The following is a 20,431-nucleotide window of genomic DNA, read 5'->3' as shown; positions in this document are numbered from 1 at the left end:
CTCTGCTCCCAGGGCTGGCATGAAGCCTCTGTACCAGCTGGGAAGTCCCTTCTTGCTCAGTACTGTTGGCACCTATAATAGCTGTTGACAGTGTAAAGGGGCCTGGATCTAACTGAAACACCCACTTGTAGCTCTCCAAGCTCTTAGGGTAACATCCCTGTTTTACAGATGGAATAACTAAGAGGCAGGGTTGAAGTGACTCAGCCAAGCCTGCCCACAGCTGGGGGTAAAACATAAGTCTCCTGATGCCTGCTGTAACTTTGAGATTCTTGAGACTGTCACCCCAAAGCATAAGCAAAGAGTTGCCAAGTCTAACTTCTCTCAAACTAAACCAATACCTTTTTTTAGGGTGGGTTTCCCCTTGGGCTTCCCTGGTCTTGTGCAAAAGTGTGACCTCAATAATACAGGGGGCATGGAAATGTTCTGATGCCCTAAGGTGCTGATTAAAGCCTAATGCTAGTGGACATTTCCTAGCATGTGGCTGCTTCTGTAGTTGAAAGGGGAGAGATTGTCACAATTTTCTATTTTAATCTTGAAGTGAAACCCATAAGGAAGTGGGTAATTCAGGCATATCCAGCCACAGGTTCTCATAACACTCATAATCATCCAGAAATGGGTTCCCTGCCCTTGGTGATAGAAGATGATTTCATAGCTGACCACAAGGGCATGATGCAGGAAGGCATGAATGAAACACTTGAAAGCCATACTAGTGGCATAGCATGCAGCTTGAACTCGTGATCAGGGCCCCTCTCTGTTCATGGCTGCTTCCTCTCTGCCCAGAAGGCTGCCTTTTGGACAATTCTAGGTCAGGATCTACTAGCTGTTTTTGGGCTGGCTTGTTTATAAACCAATTCTAGATGGCATTTAAACATCCCTGTTAAATGGGTCTCTGGAATGTTGGCCTCTGATCTCCCTGTTGGAGGAGAGTGAAGAGTGTTAATGCTTAACCCAAGTTCTCATCTTGATGGCCTAGTGTGATTAAAAATGTCTTGCGTACTGCAGCTTTAATACACTGTATCCTTTTAATCTGTTAACTGTCCTAGCCAGTGGGTTCTTCAGCTGGCATGTAACAAAGGTTTGTCTCTTGCATTCATCCTAAAGCTCCTTAAAAGAGCACAGTGGGTCTCTAGGCTCAATAAAGGAGTAACATGTCCTTGTTTTTCCTACCCCCCACTGCTGTGCTATAATCACCATGCTAAAGGTGTCTGTGTATGAGCAGCAAGGCATGCAGTTTGAAACTAAGATTTTGTGTGTGTCTGGAAGATAATGTAGAAATGTCCAGCTTTTAAAACTGCTCCGTCTCTTTTGAAACACTAGGGATTAAGGCTTACAATGAGTCTTGTGCAGGAGTTGAGAGATTTCCTGCCTCTCTATGAAATCCATGTCAGCTCAGCACGATTGCTTTGCTGTTGTAGTTGATCAGACTCTTCCTTTCTGCATAGCTAGCTGAAATCTCCTCCCAACAGAAGGGAGCTGCTGACTCCACTGAGTAACTAAAATTGCTATGGACTCAACTTCTGAAATAAGAACAAGCTAAATATCTTGCCAGTTGGTCTGCCTAGTGGAAAAATAAATGAATTCCAGCAAATTCTCCCTCTTTTAGATGACTCATTTTCAAGAGAAGATCTGATCAAAAGTTAGGAAACAGTGAATGGCAGCATTAAATTACTGATCATTGTATTGTTGGAGTAGTGGAAAGGTTAGGTGTGGAATTCTAAAGTCTGGCACTCTTTCCTTTAAAAAATGTGCTGTGTTTTGGCATCAAGCTTGCCACTCTGTCAGCAGCTGGAAGGTATAAAGTACAGTAACTTGCAGTATTGACTGACATTTCCCGTTAATATTCTTAATGACTCACATTGCTGCTTGCATCTAACATTTCACTATTGGGCTTAAAGGTTTCAGATACCAGAGAGCAATAGCTTAATTAAAAGTGACAGATTAGATGTTGGGCTGGTCTAAATTAGAACTCCATTGAAGCTGATCTACACCAGCTGAAGAGTAAGTCTATTGTCTTCATTGGGGTTTAATAGAAATCTCTAAATAACAGTACTGCTCCAGTATGGCTCCCTTGTCTTTAGCCTTGTAGACTTACATGGTGGCTTTATGCATATAAGGCTGAAGAGCAGGTGTGTTGCTCTGTAGATGATACATTAATGTGACGCTCCAGGTTTAATTTAAAGAAAATTGATAATTGGTAGCTTAAAATTGGTCACTATTGCTAGTAAATCTGCCAAAGAAGCTACAGACTCTGTCCAGTTTTTCACATACTTAGAATGCAAGAGATGCACCTCCTTAAGGTAGCCACTTCTTATAAGACAGTGAATCACAGAGGTGGAGTGATTTATAGATGCCCATTCTGCTAGTGCTATACAAACATAATAAATGACAGCCCCTTCCCCAAAGAGCCTGCTGTCTAGCTTAGCAGCCCTCCTCCCATATACCCGAGGCTGGATTTATGCTCACCATACCCTGTTAGGTAAAACTCTTATCCCCCCCCTTACAGATAGGGGAGTTAAGGCAGTGTCTGCTGTGGGGGCAGAAGGGAGGGAGACTTGCCCCTGGTCACATAGGGAGTCTGACAAAGTAGGCAATTGAATCCAGATATCCTGAGCCCCAGCCTACAGCCTTGACCACATGGCTGGTCTTCCTTGTTTTTTTTTTCTTGCCTCTGATCTTTTACATACCATAGAAGGAAAGTGCCTAGCCTCTCTAATTGAGTATCTCTTCTCATGTAGGTTCATGTGTGCCCAACTACCCAACCCTGTCCTGGATAGCATCAGTATCATTGACACACCTGGTATCCTCTCGGGAGAGAAGCAACGCATAAGCAGAGGTAATTGTTTGTTCGCTTTAAATGCGTACCAGTGCCTACATTGGATGAGAATTTCCAGACTGGATCTGACAGACCAGTGGGACCATGGAGTCCTGAAGCGTGAAACCGGGGATACTACATAATATAAAAACAGACTAGCTTGAGCCAAACTTGACTATCCCTCTGTATTTTTGGCCTCTTCTAGAGATCTGGTCTGAAGAACATGTGTGCAAAGCATTTGGTACAACAGCAGCAGGTTACTGCTCCAAGCAAAGGCAGTTGGATTTGTTTCACCTTAAAGGCTAAATAGCTTGACATTCTTAAGTCATCCACTTAACCTTCCTGGTTCTCTGTCAGCCAAGGCTTGAGATATTTGCCCCAGTGTCAACTCCTAGTATACAAATGATTGACATCACTGCAAATCATATTGCACTGGTGGCTAAAACTCCAGTGCTAGTCTGGCTTTCTGGAGCTGTCTATCTTGGGAGCTGTGAATGTTCTGTTTTTTGGGTTTGGAAGAGAATAGTGTCAGTAGAGGTGATTCCCTCACTTGGAAAGTCTGTCCAAAGACTAGCTTGAAGTAGATCTGAGGCGCTGAGACTTAACTGTGAAGCTGACAAAGTGCATCTGATGTCCACTCCAGAACCATTGTATTAGGACAAGTCCAGCTCATCTTGGGAGGCTAGCATGGCACCCCTTGGATGCATGCAGGATCGCTTGTTGGGTTGTCAATGCTTTAAGGCCGTTTAGGGGAAGAGCAGCCTGGTCTAGTGGCTAGGGCATTTGACTTGGAGTTGAGAGAAGTTCTATTCCTGGTTCTGCTGTGACCCAGGGCAAGTCACTCCCCTCTCACCCTGTCTGGCCTATTTAGAACAGAGGCTCCCTTGCTGTGTGTGGGGCTAGTAATTTTAATAGAAATGAAATAAGAGCTGGCTGTTGGGAGTCAGTACTCCTGGGTTCTATTTCTAGATTGATGAGGAATGCAGTGTAATGGTTAGAGCTGGGGAGTTGGCACTCCTGGGTTCTAGTCCCATCTCTGCCTTTGCTCTGGGGTAACTAGCTTCATTAATGTGCCTCTTTCTGTAGCATAAAATGGGGATGACACCCTCCCACCTCAGTTAGTTGTGAAGCATGCTGCTGAGAATGCTAAGCACTTCAGATCATCTCAATGAGTTACTTAGCTGAGCCACTTCTCAAAATGCATGTATATGGTCTGTTTCCTTTCCTCTCCACTGTACTGGAGGTAGGGACAATGGCTGACTTGAGTCACTATCTACATGGCTAAATATTGAGGGGGAGAATTTGGCAGGCAGTAATTTCCCATGGCTGGGTGCTCGGAGTAAAAATAGGATCTGTTCTACGTAAGTGCATACATCTGAACCTGTTGTAAGTATAGTCCCATCCGTATCACCAGAATACATAGCTCTAGGACAGCACTTGGAGTACCTTCCAGTCATGCATGAATTATCCCAGGTGGCTTATTCTCTAACCTCTCCCTTGGGGGGGCAGGGGTGTGTGCATGCATGTAGTGATGCTTACAGGGTTCATGCTGCTCTCTCCATATTGGACCAGGGAGGTCAGAAGTGCACTGTGCCCTTGGAGCTCAAGGTGGTGGAATTTGGAATGGGATTTTGATAACCACTCTCTCAGACTGGCTTCCTGAGAGAGCTGTCTCCTGCATGGATGAGCTTAAGGTAGAAACCTGAAGCAGCATTGTCAACCCTAGTCCCCATCCCAGAGCTGTTGGCTCCTTTAAGTGCCTGGAGTGCCTTGGGAGAAACACCAATATCTTGACCTTCATCTGAGAACCCGGTGTAAAGAGGGCAGGACAGGCTGACTTCTGATTGCCCTGTTTGCATGCATAGCTCCTAGAAGTCACAGCTGAGATTGGGGCAGGGGCCATCTTTGTGTGCACAGTGCCTGGTACAATAAGACCACAAAGTGAGAAAAGGAGTATTTATCCCCATTTTATGGAGGGACTTGCCCAGGTCTGCAGAGTTGGGACTAGTGCTCAGATCTTGTGAATCCCAGCCCACTTCCAAAACCACAAGACTAGCCTTCCTTTCCTTCTAGAGCAGAGGTCCCCAAACTGTCATGGAGGAACATTCAGGGGTGTGTGGCAGGGCCAGGCCAGCCCCCACAGAGGGCAGGGAGGGAGGGCCCCCAAGCCCTGCTCCATGCCTGGCCCTGCCCTGCCCACAGCCTTGGGCTGACTGCAGCCCAGCTGCAGCTCCACACCTGGCCCTGGTCACAGCCCTGGCCTCAGACCCACCCTCAGCTGTGGCTCCAACCTTGGTCCCCTTACCTCTGTCCACTGTCCCACTCCTGGCCTCACCCCAGTGGGTGAGTGGGGGACATGACCCTGAAAAGTTTGGGGATCACTGTTCTAGAGGCAAATGCTCTGTACTGACCTGGCTCTTCTGGCTCCCAAGCAGCATAAATATTTACCTCTAGCCCCACTGGTTCTCAACATCTGACACTCAAAATCTCAGGCCTGTTATTGGTCTATTGACCTAGTGCTGGCTATGATCCAGGTCTGACTCTAGCAAGTGCCTGACCTTGACCTAGTATTTCAGTTTCTTTCTATTGGTTTCTCAGTGTTTCTGCCAAAGGATTTCACTCCTCTTCTGTACCCCACACAGCTTCAAAGCACCCCACTGTGACTATTCCCCAATAGAGAAACTGGGCTTGTCACTTCTGTGCTGAGGCTGGTCCCTGCACATTCCCTTCTGTGTCCATCTCTGGGCTTGTTCAGATCTTTGCAGTCTTGTAACTTAGCTTGGCTCTTCCTGAGTATCAAAATCCTGGCTTTGATTGCATTGCTCCAGAAGCTCCTGTTGTATTTGTGGCTTCTTGGTTATGGCAAAGGCCGGAAGGAAAGTGTCTTGCTTAATCACATCAGCCTTTCCAAACCCCCCTCTGAGATTTTTTCCAGTGACTAGTAATGCCTGCAGGAAACTGCTTTCAAAGATAAGGCTCTTGCTGCCCCTAATCAGAAAGAAACCAGGATGTAACACTAAACAAAGCACCATGAATTGTGGAACAATTCTACCCCTCCCCCTTACAAACCACAATTTGTTGGTAATGTAAGAGTTTAGCTGTCTCTTATTCCTGTAGTGAGACTTTTGGGCCACTTTAGAGGGATAGGCAGGTCACTTTTTTCAGAAAACAAGGTCTGAAATTCCCCCCCCCCCCTTTTTTTTTTTTTTTTAATTTCTAAACTTTCATTGGGACATACTCTGCAGTGTCTGGTCTTGTGCTAGTGCTTCAGGTATGGCTTGCATGGAGGAAGCCTGTGCTAATGATGCAGGTACATAGTTGTGATTCTCCATAGCTGATGGCTTCTAGTCTCAGGCTGCTAGGTGGCCTATTTATCTTCACCTGTTCCCTTTGTAGAGACCGTTGCACTTGGTATAAATTCCTACATGTCAGGACAGTGTGTATGCAAGTCCAAGCAATGACTGAGGGTATGAGGACTTCAGACATGAGAGGCTGGAATGGTGCTTTCAGGTGGTGCAAAGTATCCTGACTTAGCTGCCTGGCTAGCATGTGCTCACACGCGCCAGGGTCTGTCTGTGATCACCAGATTTGATGTAGAAAAGGAATTTCCCCTAGGTCAGATTATCATGGACCTTGAGGTTTTTTGGCCTTCTGCAGCAAGGGGTCTGGATAACCTGCTGAGATCACCTAATATCTCACCTAATTCCCTGCTGTCACAAGGGCCTCAGGCATTGGTGGGCCTTGGGCTATATACACACTACAGCTTGTGGGTATGTCACTCAGGAGTGTGAATAAGCCACCCCTCTGAACTACTTAAGTGACACTGACTTAAGCACTGGTGTGGGTGGTGTTACAACATTGCTATCCCTGCTCATGAGGGGGCTGGAGTAATTATGTTGAGGGGAGAGCTCTCTCCCATCAGCTTAGAGCATCTGCAGTAGCACCTCTGCAGTGGCACAGCTGTAAGTTCTGTAGTGTGGCCACAGTCTTGGTCTCAGGAGACTTCTGTCCCAGACACAGAACATGAGGACTGAAACGTTTTAGTTTAACTGAAGTCATCAGATTCAACATAAGGGTATTTGGGTGAAGTTTAATGGCCTGTGATACACAAAAGGTCACACTATGAGCTATTCTAATGGTCCCTTCTTGTCTTAAAATAAGGTGATCTGACCAAGTATGGCCCCAGAAACAGTCATTATTAATGTAGAGTTTTCTCAGCTGATTAGAACTGTTCATGGTGTGTTGCCCCAGAGGAATACTCATTGGAGGAGCCATCTGCTGCATGGAAAATAGCCTTTATCCAGTCTAAATCCTCCCCAGTGTTCAGATCTTAACCAATTAGCATTTCTTCTGTTGGAGAAGTCTTGAACCTTAGCTGCATGAAAGGTGCCAGATTAGGTGCTCTTGAGATTTCAATCCTGTTCTCAGGTATTTCTGAAATGCCTGCCATAATGGTTTAAGGAGTTTTCTTCATAGGCAGGAGTGGTAACTTCATCTGTGCCCTATGCTGTCCCTATTAAAGTGCTGGACAGGGTGCAAAATATTTGGCTTCAATTTCCAGACTCCGTGACCTTGGGGAAAGCTGCTTTATCTGTTCTCTCTGGCTTTATAAGTGGGAAAACCGAAGCATAATCTTTACTTTCCAGGGAAGGTGGACTAGGAAGGGATCACCTTCCAAGGTTATGAAGGGGCAGACATGGGTGGACTTGCTGACAACCAGCAGTTCTGTTGTGTGACTTAGACACGCACCTTGTTCATGGGCTCAGACCCACCAACTCCTCTCACCTCAGATGCTAGTGATTTCCCATAATCTTGGCTAGGGATTAAACCCACATTCTAGAGTGAGTGGCCCTGCATCCTTTTCACCCCATGTGGTCTGAAGCAAATGAATGCCCTTGGATAGTCTGCCTGTAAAGAGCTTTGATTAGTGCTGGACTGCTATGCAGAGAGGCTGGCTTGATCTACTTCTACCTGATACTGGCTAACACTTTCTTGTGAAGGTCTGCCAAGTTTTCAGTGGCAGAACTGAGACTGGAAGTTGTAGAGAGCTGTAATTTACTCTTGACTCAGCAGGGGAATTTAGATTCAGGAGTCCTGGCTTTCCTGGTCTCTGACAATACTGCTAAGGCATAAGTGCATATCAGAGCATCTCAAGAATGCACAGGTCAGCTGGGAACTTGGTGTTTAGAACAGCTTTTAGCATAGCTTGCTTAACTCTTTCTGTTCCTGATTTACATAACTGTTCTGCACAGTATTGCCTTCCATTGTGGGTCTTGCTGAGTCACAGGAAATCTGGAGTCTGCTACATGCAAACTTCTATTCTGTGTTGTAAGAGCATTGCTCAAACCAAAACCAAATCCAGTCCACATAACTGGAGTAGGAAGGGGCTGGTGAACATGTATGAAGGCTGTCTTTTGCAGCTACAGAGGTGCTGTGGGGATCTAAGTCCTGTGCATGGCTTAATATTCTAACATAAGCCTACTTCAAATGATCTTGAGTTGGTGTGATGACCAAGCACTGGACTGGGAGTCAGATGTGAATTCAGTTCCCTGCTGCTGAACACCTTTGATCCAGGGCAGTCCCTTCCCCCCACTTACTGTCTTGTCTGTTTAGATTGTAAGCTCTTCTGCATAGGTTCTTGCCCCAAAATCACCACTATACTATCGGAGCACCTTCAGTGGTTAAGCAATAGGACGAACATCTGTCACATGTTCGTTCATCCTTTCTGGTCCTAGCCCCAAAGAGCTGACCAGATGAACAGATGGAGATTAGCACAGGAGTTCAAAGAAACATTGAGTTGGTATTGGTCAGCATGATGGGCAGTGGACTCAGCACGCCAGTGGCCTAACCATTGTCAAGTTTATTGTAGGCATCACAGTGAAGGGTTTTGAAGGATAATCTTCATTAAAGAAGGCAGGGCAAAGAGATGCACCTTGCACTTAGAGTGGAAGGTGGTGAGATTTGGGATGTGCCTTTGCTCTTGGGAGAGTTCATTCTGCAATCTCAGACCAACCTCCAAAAAGCTGTCTCCTGCACAAGTGAGAATGTGGAGAATTCTACTGGGCCAGAGGAACAGAAGTGGGTCTCCATCCAGGAATTTTAGACAGCCTTCTCATGCCCTGGGTCCAGGCCACAGTGCACCTTAAGATTAGTACTGAGATCTTGACCTCTTGATTTCATATTCTATGGCAACAGTTCTCAACCACAGCTCTGGGGACCCTTGGGTGGGGTGGGGTGTAAGCAGGTTTCAGGGAGTCCACCAAAATAAACCAGAGAGCAGGGCCAGCATTAGACTCACTGGGACCCAGGGCAGAAAGCTGAATCCTGAGCCCCACTGCCCAGGACTGAAGCCATAGTCCAAGCAACTTAGCTTTGCGAGGCCTCCTGTGGCATGGGGCCCTGGGCAATTGCTCTACTTGCCACCCCATAATGCTGGCCCTGGTTTTAATCAAAACTGAAAAACAGTTGTGGTGCAGGTGGGCCATGGAATTTTTATAGCATGCTGGAGGGGCCTCAGAAAGAAAAAGGTTGAGAACCCTGTGACAGTGTACCCCATAAGGCTTTATGGGGAGGGGGTGCTTATAAATGTATGTATGACATAACTGGAATATGTTTTGTGCTGCCTGTGCCAGGTAACATATCTCCGTAAAGGTTATGGTCTACTATATCTAGTCATCCTGTTTGTACATATATATATCATTTTCTACTTAAGGTTAAGAATATGGGCTGTATGCTTGCTTGGTTTCTAAGTAAGCTTTGGGAGGCATATGGTCAGCTTCTTTAGGAAGGAATTCGCCAGGTTAAGTACCTAATCAGGAAACACTTGGGGAACAATGCATCTTGGAATGCTCCAATCCACATAAGAAGTCTTCCTGGAGACATGCAAGATACCATGTGGACAATGGCTTCAGCCTGTAAAGACTGAGTCATGCAGGGACATGTGACTTGTCCAGGTGACTCCAGAACTCCATCTTGGAGCTGGACTTTGCATAGGAGGGAGGTCTCCTCCCACAAGAGAGTCTATTTAAGCCTGGGGGAGACCCCTCCATCGGGTCTTCAGCTGGCTAAAGAAGGAGCCTCTCCACCCCCCCAGGATACTTGAAAGAAACTGAAACAAAAGACAGACTACAGGGGTTGTGAGAGATTGCTGGACCCAGGCTAAAGGGAGAGTAGCCTGTAAAAGGGAGCATTCTGGAACTGGTGAGGAACTTATCTGTATTTAGTTTGATTAGGCATAGATTTGCGCATTTTATTTTATTTTGCTTGTGACTTACTTTGTTCTGTCTGTTACTACTTTGAACCACTTAGATCCTACTGTCTGTATTTAATAAAATCACTTTTTATTTAGTAATTTACTCAGAGTATGTATTAATACCTGGGGGAGCAAACAACTGTGCATATCTCTCTATCGGTGTTATAGAGGGCGAACAATTTATGAGTTTGCCCTGCATAAGCTTTATGCAGGGTAAAATGGATTTATCTGGGTTTAGACCCCATTGGGAGTTGGGCATCTGAGTGCTAAAGACAAGCACACTCCTGTGAGCTGGTTTTGGGTAAACTTGCAGCTTTAGGACAACTGATTCGGACCCTTGTTCTGTGTTGGAGCCAGACAGGAGTGTCTGACTCAGCGAGACGGGGTGCTGGAGTCCTGAGCTGGCAGGGAAAACAGAAGCAGGGGTAGTCTTTGCACATTGGGTGGCAGCTCCCAAGGGGGTTTCTGTGATCCAACCTGTCACAAACCCCTGTTCTATGGGATGTCAACGTAGAAAAGAGGTTTGATGCACTCATGATAACTGAGGTTGCTGAGGAGATGTACTCTAATGTTCTGTATCTGTTGAAGTTGCCTAAAGGCTTCATGCCCTAGTGGTGTAGTCCAGCCAGAAAAGATGTGAATAAGTGAGGCCAGCTCATCCACCAGCAGGGGGTGGAGTCTGAGCCAACCAGAAATGGTAGAAAGTATGCTAAACATGAGTTTAGCCCAGGGGTCGGCAATCTTTCAGAAGTGGTATGCCGAGTCTTCATTTATTCACTTTAATTTAAGGTTTTGCGTGCCAGTCATACATTTTAACGTTTTTAGATCTCTCTAAGTCTATAATTAAACTATTGTATGTAAAGTAAACAAGGTTTTCAAAATGTTTAAGAAGCTTAATTTAAAACTAAATTAAAATGCAGATCTTGTCAGTTTAGTGCAATGGTTCTTAACCTGGGGTGCACGCACCCTCTGGCAGTGCAAGATGCCCTTTCTGGGGGTGCAAGACATGTGAATTTTTTTAGAAGGTAAATCAAACACAAATTAAGCACAGGCACATAAGTACAACTACTTTGTTTCATCAAACCTATGTATTAACATCATACTTTTTTAATGATTACTGTAATATACAAACTTTAAGTTTCCAAGTTTTTAAGCTAATTGTAGTGTAATTTTTGATAAGGGTGCGAGAGCATTTTTGAGAACTCCAGACTGTCATGGGCTGAGTGGGGCCAGGTGTAGTATATTAAATTGCTCCCCCATAGGAATGTGCTACTTACGGTGTACTACTTGGGGCTGCCAGTCCTGACTGCTCTGAGTGGCATGGTAAGGGGACTGGGAACAGGGATGGTTGGATGGACATGGGAGTCCTGGGGGGGCTTGTCGGGTGTGAATAGGGGTCAGGGCAGTCAGGGGACAGGGAGTAGGGGGGCTTGGATGGGGGAGGGGTTGGGTCCCAGGGGGCAGTTGGGGAACAAGGAGTGGGGGGGTTGGATGGGGGGGGATTCTGAGGGGGACAGGCAGGGGGTCCCAGGAGGGGGCAGTCAGCAGACAAGGGGCAGTGGGGTTTGGATGGGTGGGGGGGCTGGAGGGGGGTCCCAGGAGGGTGCAGTCAGGGGACAAGGAGCAGGGGGGGTTGGATGGGTCAGGGGTTCAGGGGGCAGGAAGTGGGAGGGGGCAGGCTGTTTGGGGAGGCACAGCCTTCCTTACCTGTAGTGTATTAAATTTCTCCCCATAGGAATGTGCTACTTACGGCTGCCAGTCCTGGTGCTCCGCAAGTAGCACATTCCTATGGGGAGAAATTTAATACACTACACCAGCGGGCAGAACCCCAAACTGGCAGCGGGCTGTGGTCTGGCGTTCCGGCCGCCAGCTCCTGCCAGCTGGGGTCTTGGCCACTGGGATCCTGGCCAGCGTGCCAGTAAAAATCGGCTCACGGGCTGCCTTTGGCACGCATGCCGCAGGTTGCTGACCCCTGGTTTAGCCTCTGTGAAATCCTCTGGATATGGACTGAGTCTATTTAGCACTTTGCACAAAGGGGCCCTGATCTGAATTTTGGGGCCTCAAGACCTTACAGGAATAAACTGTAGGATTCCTTGTGGGGAGAGTCATTCACTTTGGGGGGGTCTTAGCAGCTGGTGTAGCTGCCTCAATGCAGATCCTATTGCCCTGGTGTGCATGGCTTATCTTGGAAGTTAGCATTGGTGGCTGTGTTGGGGTTTTAGACAATGCCTAAGATGAGATTTTAAACAGCTGAATTTGGCTGCCCATTGCAACTCATGGCTTGCTGCATAAACTATTCTTCTACCTCTGACTTGTACCAGTGAATTCTGGGGCCTCTAATGCACCAGTACAGTACTTGGCAGCACCATTAATAGAGATGGGACTGCTTGTTAAACCAATATGAACTGCTTTGTAAGGGGAAAAGCCAGTTGAACAAGGGCTTCCCAACACCAAGGGAGAGCCTTTTTGTGTAGGCTGGCCCTGAAGAAAAGATCCATCAGTGATTTTTTTTTTTTGAATAGCGTGGGATGGGGTGTGTGTGGCGTGGGGGTGGTGCTGTATAGCTGTCAGCTCAAGATGCTACAGCCAGTTACACACCACTTGGTTTTGCCTTTGGGAGCAAATCAAAGGGGTCTGTAGCCCAGTGGTCACCAACTGTTCAATTGTGATTGACTAGTCAATCCTAGAAGATCTCCCAGTCAATTGCAATCTCCAGCAGTGCACAAAGGCAGGCTCCCTGACTACCCCACACCACTCCCAGAAGTGCCCAGTGCAGCCCTTGGGGTGGAGGGGGGGCGGGGGTCTCCCTCTGCTCCTGCCTGAAAGCACCACCCCTGCAGCTCCCATTGGCCAGGAGAACTGCAGGGGTGGTCCTTGTCAGTGGGCATGTGGCTCTACACACTGCCCCTCTGCCTCCCCCCGCCCTCTGGGCCATTGGGGCGTGTTGGTCCCTTCCAGGAGCAGCATGGGGCCAGGGTAGGTAGGGAGCCTGCCTTAGCGGCAGCCATGCTGCACTACCTATGGGAGCTGCCAGAGGTAAGGGCTGTCCAGTAGGCTGCACCCCAGCCCTGACCCCATCCCAGAACCCTGGACCCTCTCCTGCACCAAACACCCTCCTAGAGCTTGCACCACAACACCTGCCCCGGGCCCAGCCCAGAGCCCCCTCCCACACTCCAAACCCCTTGGCCCCAGCCCAGAGCGCCCACACCCTCCCAAATCCCCTACCCAGCTCAGTGAAAGTGAGTGAGGGTAGGGGAGAGCAAGCAACAGGCAGGGTGGGGGGAATGGAGTGAGGTGGGCAGGGCCTCAGAGAAGGGGTGGGATGGATCCTGGGTTGCCCTTAGATTTAAAAAGTGATCTTCGGCATAAAAAGGTTGGAGATCACTGGGGTGTAGTGTCTAGCACCTCTAGGATCTGTTGCACAAACATAGCTACATACCTTTGGAACATCTTCCCCCTTGTAACATTCCACCATTCACCACTGAAACTAGCTTTGCCAGTGTTAACTTCAAGGCCCTGCCCACAGATAAGGCAGTTACTTCAGCCTCTGATGAAAATGTTACTCTGAAATGCAGCACATTTTTGGGGGAGCCCTGAATGTGAGAAATCAAGCAGAACCACCCAGGGACTTGATGAGCCTACCAAGTGACCAATTGCTGGATGCAAAAAAAACCCTAAAAACCTACATTGTAACACTTTATTAAACTACATTGCAAAGTGGCAGAGTAACTTATTACAATGCATAATGCACTGCAGCTTGTTTACTACATGATGTAGTCTCCTGTCCTGTATAATAGAGAAGATAACAGCTCTGGCTAGCCAGAAATGGGATCACTGAATGAGGAGCAGCAAATTTCAAAATGAAAGGAGAAACTCCTCTACAAATGTAGTTTCCTGTGGAACTTGGTGTCACGTAAGGAGCCTAGCAGAGTTCCAAGAGTCACTTATGTGCCCAGGGAGAACCTTCAGTTACATTATCAGCTTGTCTTGTAGTACCCAAAGCCCCAGACATGGACAGGACCCATTATGCCAGGTTCTGTACACAAACAGCTCAAAGATCCCTGCCCCTAAAAATACAAGCAAAGGACAAGAGACAATAGGTGGATGCTCAACTAGATCAGGTCTCAGTGGATCAAGGACTGTCCTGTCTCTAGTATCCAATTCAAAAGCTTGCAGGCTACTGGTGGTGGAAAGTGGGGAATAGGATAATGGACTTGATAGATACACAGGTCTCTTACAGTTGAGACAAGGTCAGTGAGGTAATCCTTATTGGACCAACTTCTATTGGTGGAAAAAGGCAACCTTTCAAGCTTACACAGAGCTCTAATATTGTGGGACCAACATGGCTACAACACTGAACTTACAGTTCTGCAGAAACATGGGAAGTTTGTGGGCCACTGATTCTGCTTGAATTTCTGTCAAGGGAAGGCAAGGACTTTCTATAAACTCTACTTGGCAAAACTTGCCAGCCAAGGCACACAATTTACTTGTGTTCCTTGTCACCATGATATAACCCAACCTTACCTATAGATTGCTTCTCCTGTGAGTGGAGCAATGCAAAGACAAATCTGCTCCCCCTGAACAGTCCCATGCAGTGTCTGACTTTTCTTAACCTCTAATTGTGCTCTACCCAGGAGCAACTGAGAGGCTGTGGGAGAAAGTTCCACATTTGACCAAACAGGCCACAACTTCCTCCTGGAGTTGTTAAAGGAGAACTTGCTTAAAACATTGCTTTAAAAAAAAAAAAAGAGCAGACCCATAGCAGGGATCAGACTTGCTGATTCACAAGCAGCTGTGGGATTGGAATGTGTCTAACATTCCTCATGTATTGTAGGAGTGCTGATCTCCAATTCTCTCCATTCCTGACTCTGCAATTGACTAATGTCTTGTAATGTGAGTCTAGGCAGATAGGTTGGTTCTCTCCCCACCTGCACAATGCACCCTGTACTCACCAGAATATGGTAATACTGAGTGCTTTCCTCTGTGGGGAAATATGTCAGGTCAAGATTGAGACAGCACTGTGTATTGTACCTGTCAGGTGTGGTTCAGCAGCAAGGGAGCACACAACACAAAGACAGGCCTCTAAAGGGCTGCATTCTTTCTGCCTTGCTTTAGAGGGGCATAATGCCTTATCCATGTTCTGTGCAGGTTAAACCTCCAGATGTCCCATAAGAGGGGGGTGTACTCTCAGGCTTATGTTGCCAAAGGTCCCAGTATAGTGAATTTGGCTGAGCTGGTGATAAAACCCAAGTGTCCTGACTTGATTCCCCTGTCCTTACCACTAGCCATGCTGCCATAACTTCAGCAACCCTTGGTTTTTTACATTGGCCTTAATGTGTATTGTACTTTGTAGTAAATAAGATTACCCCAAACTTCTAAAACCAGTTGGTCATACAAAACAGGATGGCTTGTAGCTGTCAAGAAAAAGCCAGATTATTCACAATATAACTTCCAGTACGTAAGTGACCAGCCCAAGCACTGGGAAAGTAGGCTGGGGCTTCAAGAAATCCTGAGATTTTAAGACAGATCTGTTTGTCATTGGGCTTGAGGCTTTAGTAGTCCTACTTTCAAACTCTCCCTTCTAACCATGAAGACCATGAGACTTTAAGGAGTGTTGTATAATATGGTTCTGGGAGCCAAGGCTTTAAGACAGTTGTCCCCAACCTTTTCCGTGGGGCGGGTGCCAGACAACTAGCTGCCGAGGACCGTGGCTGCTAGACAAGCAGCTGCCAAAATGCCACCATGAAGCAGCAATGTCAAGAGGCGTCACCGCCAAAATTCGGCAGCATTTCAGCAGTAGCACTTCTTGATGTTGCCGCTTCTCGGCGGCATTTCAGTGGCTGCTTTTTCGGCTGCCAGTAGGCAGGCCCACATGGATGCCTCAGTGGGTGCCATGGTGCCCGCAGACACCACGTTGGGGACCCCTGCTTTAAGAAATGACATCTTGTGAGTCGGCAGTGCTGATACAATGCAGGTCTCTGCCTTTTGAGGTTCCTCCAGAGCAACTGGCAGCTGTTGGTATATTGGCTTGTTCATAGTGTTTGCTCTTAAAGGACAGAATTCCCCTTTGGCTTCTGCAGAACTACACGGTTGGTTACTTCCCATTTTCAGTTAGTCAGTAAATAGAACTCATGTGGCCAGTCTGAGTAAATAGTTCATCAGCAGAGCAATGGACTTTAGAGTACTTACTCTCCAATGCCATGTACACAGCCAGATATAGGAGGGGGAGGCAACTGTCATTCTCCCATGACATAAGGGATTCCATTCTGCTGTGCATCTAAAAACTTGAGAAGCTCTGTCTTTGAATCTGGGGGAGGTAACAGTCCCAGTTGCCTTGCTCTAGTCACTGGAGTTGACTCCTGGGTCCTATTACTAGTGCTGCCAGTGATCTTTGCTGTGATCTGTGACAAGTGCCTTCCCCTGTGTCTGTTTCCCCTCTACTCTCTCTACACCGCAAGCTCTAAGTCAGGGGGTGTCTAGGCACAATGAGGTCTTGATCTCAGCTGGTGCAGGCCCTTTAGGCACTATTGCAGTACAAATTGACTCTGGAGTACATCACATCACTCCTTTCTTGATACCAGGTATATGGAGCCTTTGTATTTGAAGTCTTCTAGAAGGGCAAGAAGTGTAAATGCTGTAGGATGCTTACCAATGCCACCTCTTCTGAAGTTTAGTCTGAGTTCTTGAGCTTAGGGCAGGCAATATAATCTAGTGGGCAGGCACACTGGATTAGGACTCTGACTTGGGTTCTGTTCCTAGCTCTGCCCCTGGCCTACTGTGAGACCTGGAGAAGTCATCCCCCTCCCCCCCATTTGTGCCTCAATTTCCCTATCTGTAAAATGAGAGTGCTTCCTTTGTGAAGTGCTGAGGCCTGTGGATGAAGAGGGAAAAATCAGATAGTGTCAACATACTTTGCATAGCAGTAGGGCTGCTGCTTAGAATGATTGATTGAGGACTCTTCTTAATAGTGAATACTGTTGAGTCCCTCTGAAAGCCCCAGAAACTACCAGAAATCTGTCTTTGCCACAGTCACACTAGCTAAAGGACTTTATTCTCAGGAGACTGAGATTTGAGTCACTTTATAAAAAGTATGCTAGCATTTAGCAAAACACCTATACAGCTGAATGCTGGCAATTCTCAGGATGGATTGTTAGTCTCGACTTCAAGAGCGAAGTTGGTATCACTTCTCCATGCTGTCCTGGAGAGGAAGGATGGATGGTGTAGTGTGCTTAGGGAGCTATCTTAGGACTTGGGAGTTGAACCCAGGTCTCCCAGCTCAGACCTCCCATGTGACCTTGGGTAAGTCCTTCAGTCTCTGCCACTATCTGTACAATAGGGATAATAGTACTGCCCTGCCTCAAGAGGTGAGAGGCTAAAGGCATTAGATTGAGGCCTTTAAATATGGGAAGGGGAGTGATGACTGAAGTGACTCTTCTTTATTGAATGAGTGGCTAAAGGTTAACTCTCTCCTCTGTGCAGAGGATCTAACATCTGTTTTACACTTGTATTACAGGAACCCTTAGATACTGTGTGTATGTATAGCAGTGGCTTTCAATGTGATCTGCACATTGAGGGGTCCATGAAAGACTTAAACTGAAAACTGACTGAATAGAATTCAGCAATATATACACAATAGATTTCCAAATGGGTCTGCCTCCTTCTAAAATTTTGTAGGGGTCCACAAACAAAGACTGTAAACCACTGAGATACAGCATCTAGTGTGCTGAGTTTCTAACTCGGTCCAGATAGACAAAGGATTATTATTCACCCGGAGGGAGGGAGGGAGGGAGCTGAGGCACAGGGGAAAGGACTTGGCCGAAGTAACATGGAGTCTGTAGAAGAGTTTGGGAATCATGGACTTACGGTCAGAAGGGACCATTCTGATCTGAGGGTCCCAGTTCAGTGTCTTAACCCCAACCAACAATTCTCTCGTATGGAGAGATTCTGCTGGCTGATCATGGAGTCTGCCTGGTATGCAATTACACCTTTTCAGTGAAAGGTTTAAATGCAGGCATCCTGATGTCTCTCCAAATGCACAAATAAAGGATGTTACAGGCGAAGAGAGCACAGCTGCCACCTTTCACACAGTAAATAAGCACCCTGACTTTCACAATAAGCCAAAAATCAAGCTAATCCCATTTCAAAACAAGCCAATCCCTAAGAACCCCAACACTCTGACTAGATCCCCAGCGTACAGTCTGGACAGTGGTGGGACTGCTGTGCACCCCTGATTCTCCCCTCCTTGCCCAGAGCCGATCAAAAAAAAAAAAAGAAGCTACTAGCCAACAAGCAATTCACAAGCCAATTAAGCCAAAAACAATCCCTTTTTTATTTTTGATGGGGGGAGGGGGTGTTGAAAGTCAGCATGAGTAGTCCTTCCTGCCTTGCTAACAGTGACATTGGATTGTTTTGCAGACCGGTATGGTGGTAACATGGCTACCATGCAGCCAGGCTCAAGCTGTGACTTGGGCCTAGGAGGCTCTCACTGTACTGCACCTAGCACAAAGGTGCTGTGATCTTAGTTAGGGCCTAGGGGCCCTAGGTAGGTGGCACTTTCCCTGAGTTATAAGTAGGGTTACCATATTTCAACAATCAAAAAAGAAGACATGGGGTGCTGCCCTAGCCCCACCCCCTCCCACTTCCTGCCCCCCCTCAGAATCCCCCTACCTGTCCCCTGACTGCCCTCTCCTGAGACCCCCACCCCCTATCTAATCCCCCCGTTCCCTGTCCCTTGCCTGCCCCAACTGCTCTCTACACCCCCTTCTCCTGACAGCCTCCCCTCCCCCACCAGGCAAAGGGAGAGCTGCGAGCTCCACGTGCAGCCAAACACTTTCGCACTGCTCTGCCAGGGAGGAGGGAGTGGGGGAGGAGGGAGTGGGGGAGGGACTCTGGCTGCTAGAGGCCCCAGTGGCTGTGAGTGGCTTTCAATCAGGCCCAGCCGTCCAATCGGCCACGCTGCCCTCTGCATGAGGGGAAGGGGGAAATCCCGGACATTTACTTTATTAGAAATCCCCCCCCCCCCCCCCCCCCCCGGACAGCCATTTAAAGCTGAAAAAGCCAGACATGTCTGGGGAAACCCGGACGGATGGTAACCCTAGTTATAAGTAGATGTGGGTGAATTTTTTTTGTCAAACTCTTCAGTGAAAATGCAAATTCAGTGACATGTTTCACAAATTCATAAGACCGGGTGGGTGAGGTAATACCTTCTCTGAGAAGCTTTCATGGTGGTTTTGCTGTGTTTAAAAAAAAAAAAAAAAAAAAAAAAATCTGACTCAAACACTGTTTGAACAAAACACTTCAATGTCCTTTCTCAATTTCCTTGAAGCTTATTAAAATTCAAGACACTTAGTTCAACCCAAAACAAGTTTCTCTTCAAAATTGCCAATGGACCAAAAAGTCCTTGTCCAGCTCTAGTTCTCACCCTGAGGTGCAGTTAGTGAGCTCTGTGGCAGTAGGTGCAGTTTCCCAGATGAGATGGGGAGCAACGCTTAGCTGGCTCACAAATGGGAGACAATCCTTTTGTGAAGACAATTGTAGGGTGTTAGGATCTTGCTAGGACAACAAACTTAACTTCAGTAACTACATCAACCTTTACAAAAATCCCTCCCTTGCAGTGTGTGGGATATGTTTGCTGGGTGCTGTTCAGTGGCTTCACTCCAGAGGTGGCAGCACTTTGAGCTAAGCAATTCTTGTGTAACTTGCATATCTGCTTGGGGCATCCTGTGTTCACATGGCACTGCACTGCTGGAAGCAAGATTTCTTAGACTGGAGTGCATCTGCTACTGCAGGTGGCAGCTGTACAGCACTATCTCCAGCATTACTAGAAGTTAAAGTAGCAGGCCATGCTCCTGCTACAGAAAGTCGGATTGCAGACTCACTCACATGGGGTTTAATGTGGAGAATGCTCAGTCATTCCTGTGGTAACCACTGTTTCTGCTGACACTAACAGCCTAGTGGCCAAAGCACAGGCCTGGGACTTGGGAGATCTGTAATGTGTAGGAGCCCCAATCATGGACCAGACCCTGTCAACACAGTTCCTGCTCCAAAGAGCTTTATTCCTAGGTTGGCCACTGGCCTGCTGGTTGATCCTGGGACAAGATACTTTCCTCCCTTCCAGGTCAGATTTGCAGAAATGGGGGGGAGGGATGGGCCTTGTGCAGGCAGAGGTTGCCTTCTGCTGCATGGGTCATCTGCTGGTATCACTAGGTGTCTCACTGCAGCAATTCTCTGCCATTGCAGGGGCCTCTGGCATTGACAGCCCTTTGGTTTCCTCTTGTTTTCTGACTGGGGCTCACAACAGGTTCATCTCCTGAGGGCTGAAATGCTTTGGTTTAACTCAATTGTTCGGTTTGGTATAAGAGTATCTG

At 47.2% G+C, this 20,431-nt stretch overlaps 1 protein-coding gene across 1 annotated transcript in view; it reads left to right on the top strand.

Annotated features, from left to right (window-relative positions):
* The window catches only part of EHD1 (EH domain containing 1), a 32,356-nt gene that overhangs the window by 1,581 nt on the left and 10,344 nt on the right, over positions 1-20,431 (top strand). Inside the window, exon 2 of the mRNA XM_065407248.1 lies at positions 2,736-2,833. Coding sequence (XP_065263320.1) covers positions 2,736-2,833 — 98 coding nt within the window. The remainder of the gene's footprint in view (positions 1-2,735; positions 2,834-20,431) is intronic.

This window comes from Emys orbicularis, chromosome 7 (assembly GCF_028017835.1).
Source record: "Emys orbicularis isolate rEmyOrb1 chromosome 7, rEmyOrb1.hap1, whole genome shotgun sequence".
NCBI classification, from domain to species: Eukaryota; Metazoa; Chordata; order Testudines; family Emydidae; genus Emys; species Emys orbicularis.
Note: the sequence above shows the minus strand (reverse complement) of the source record. Positions and strands in the feature narration are given on the sequence as shown.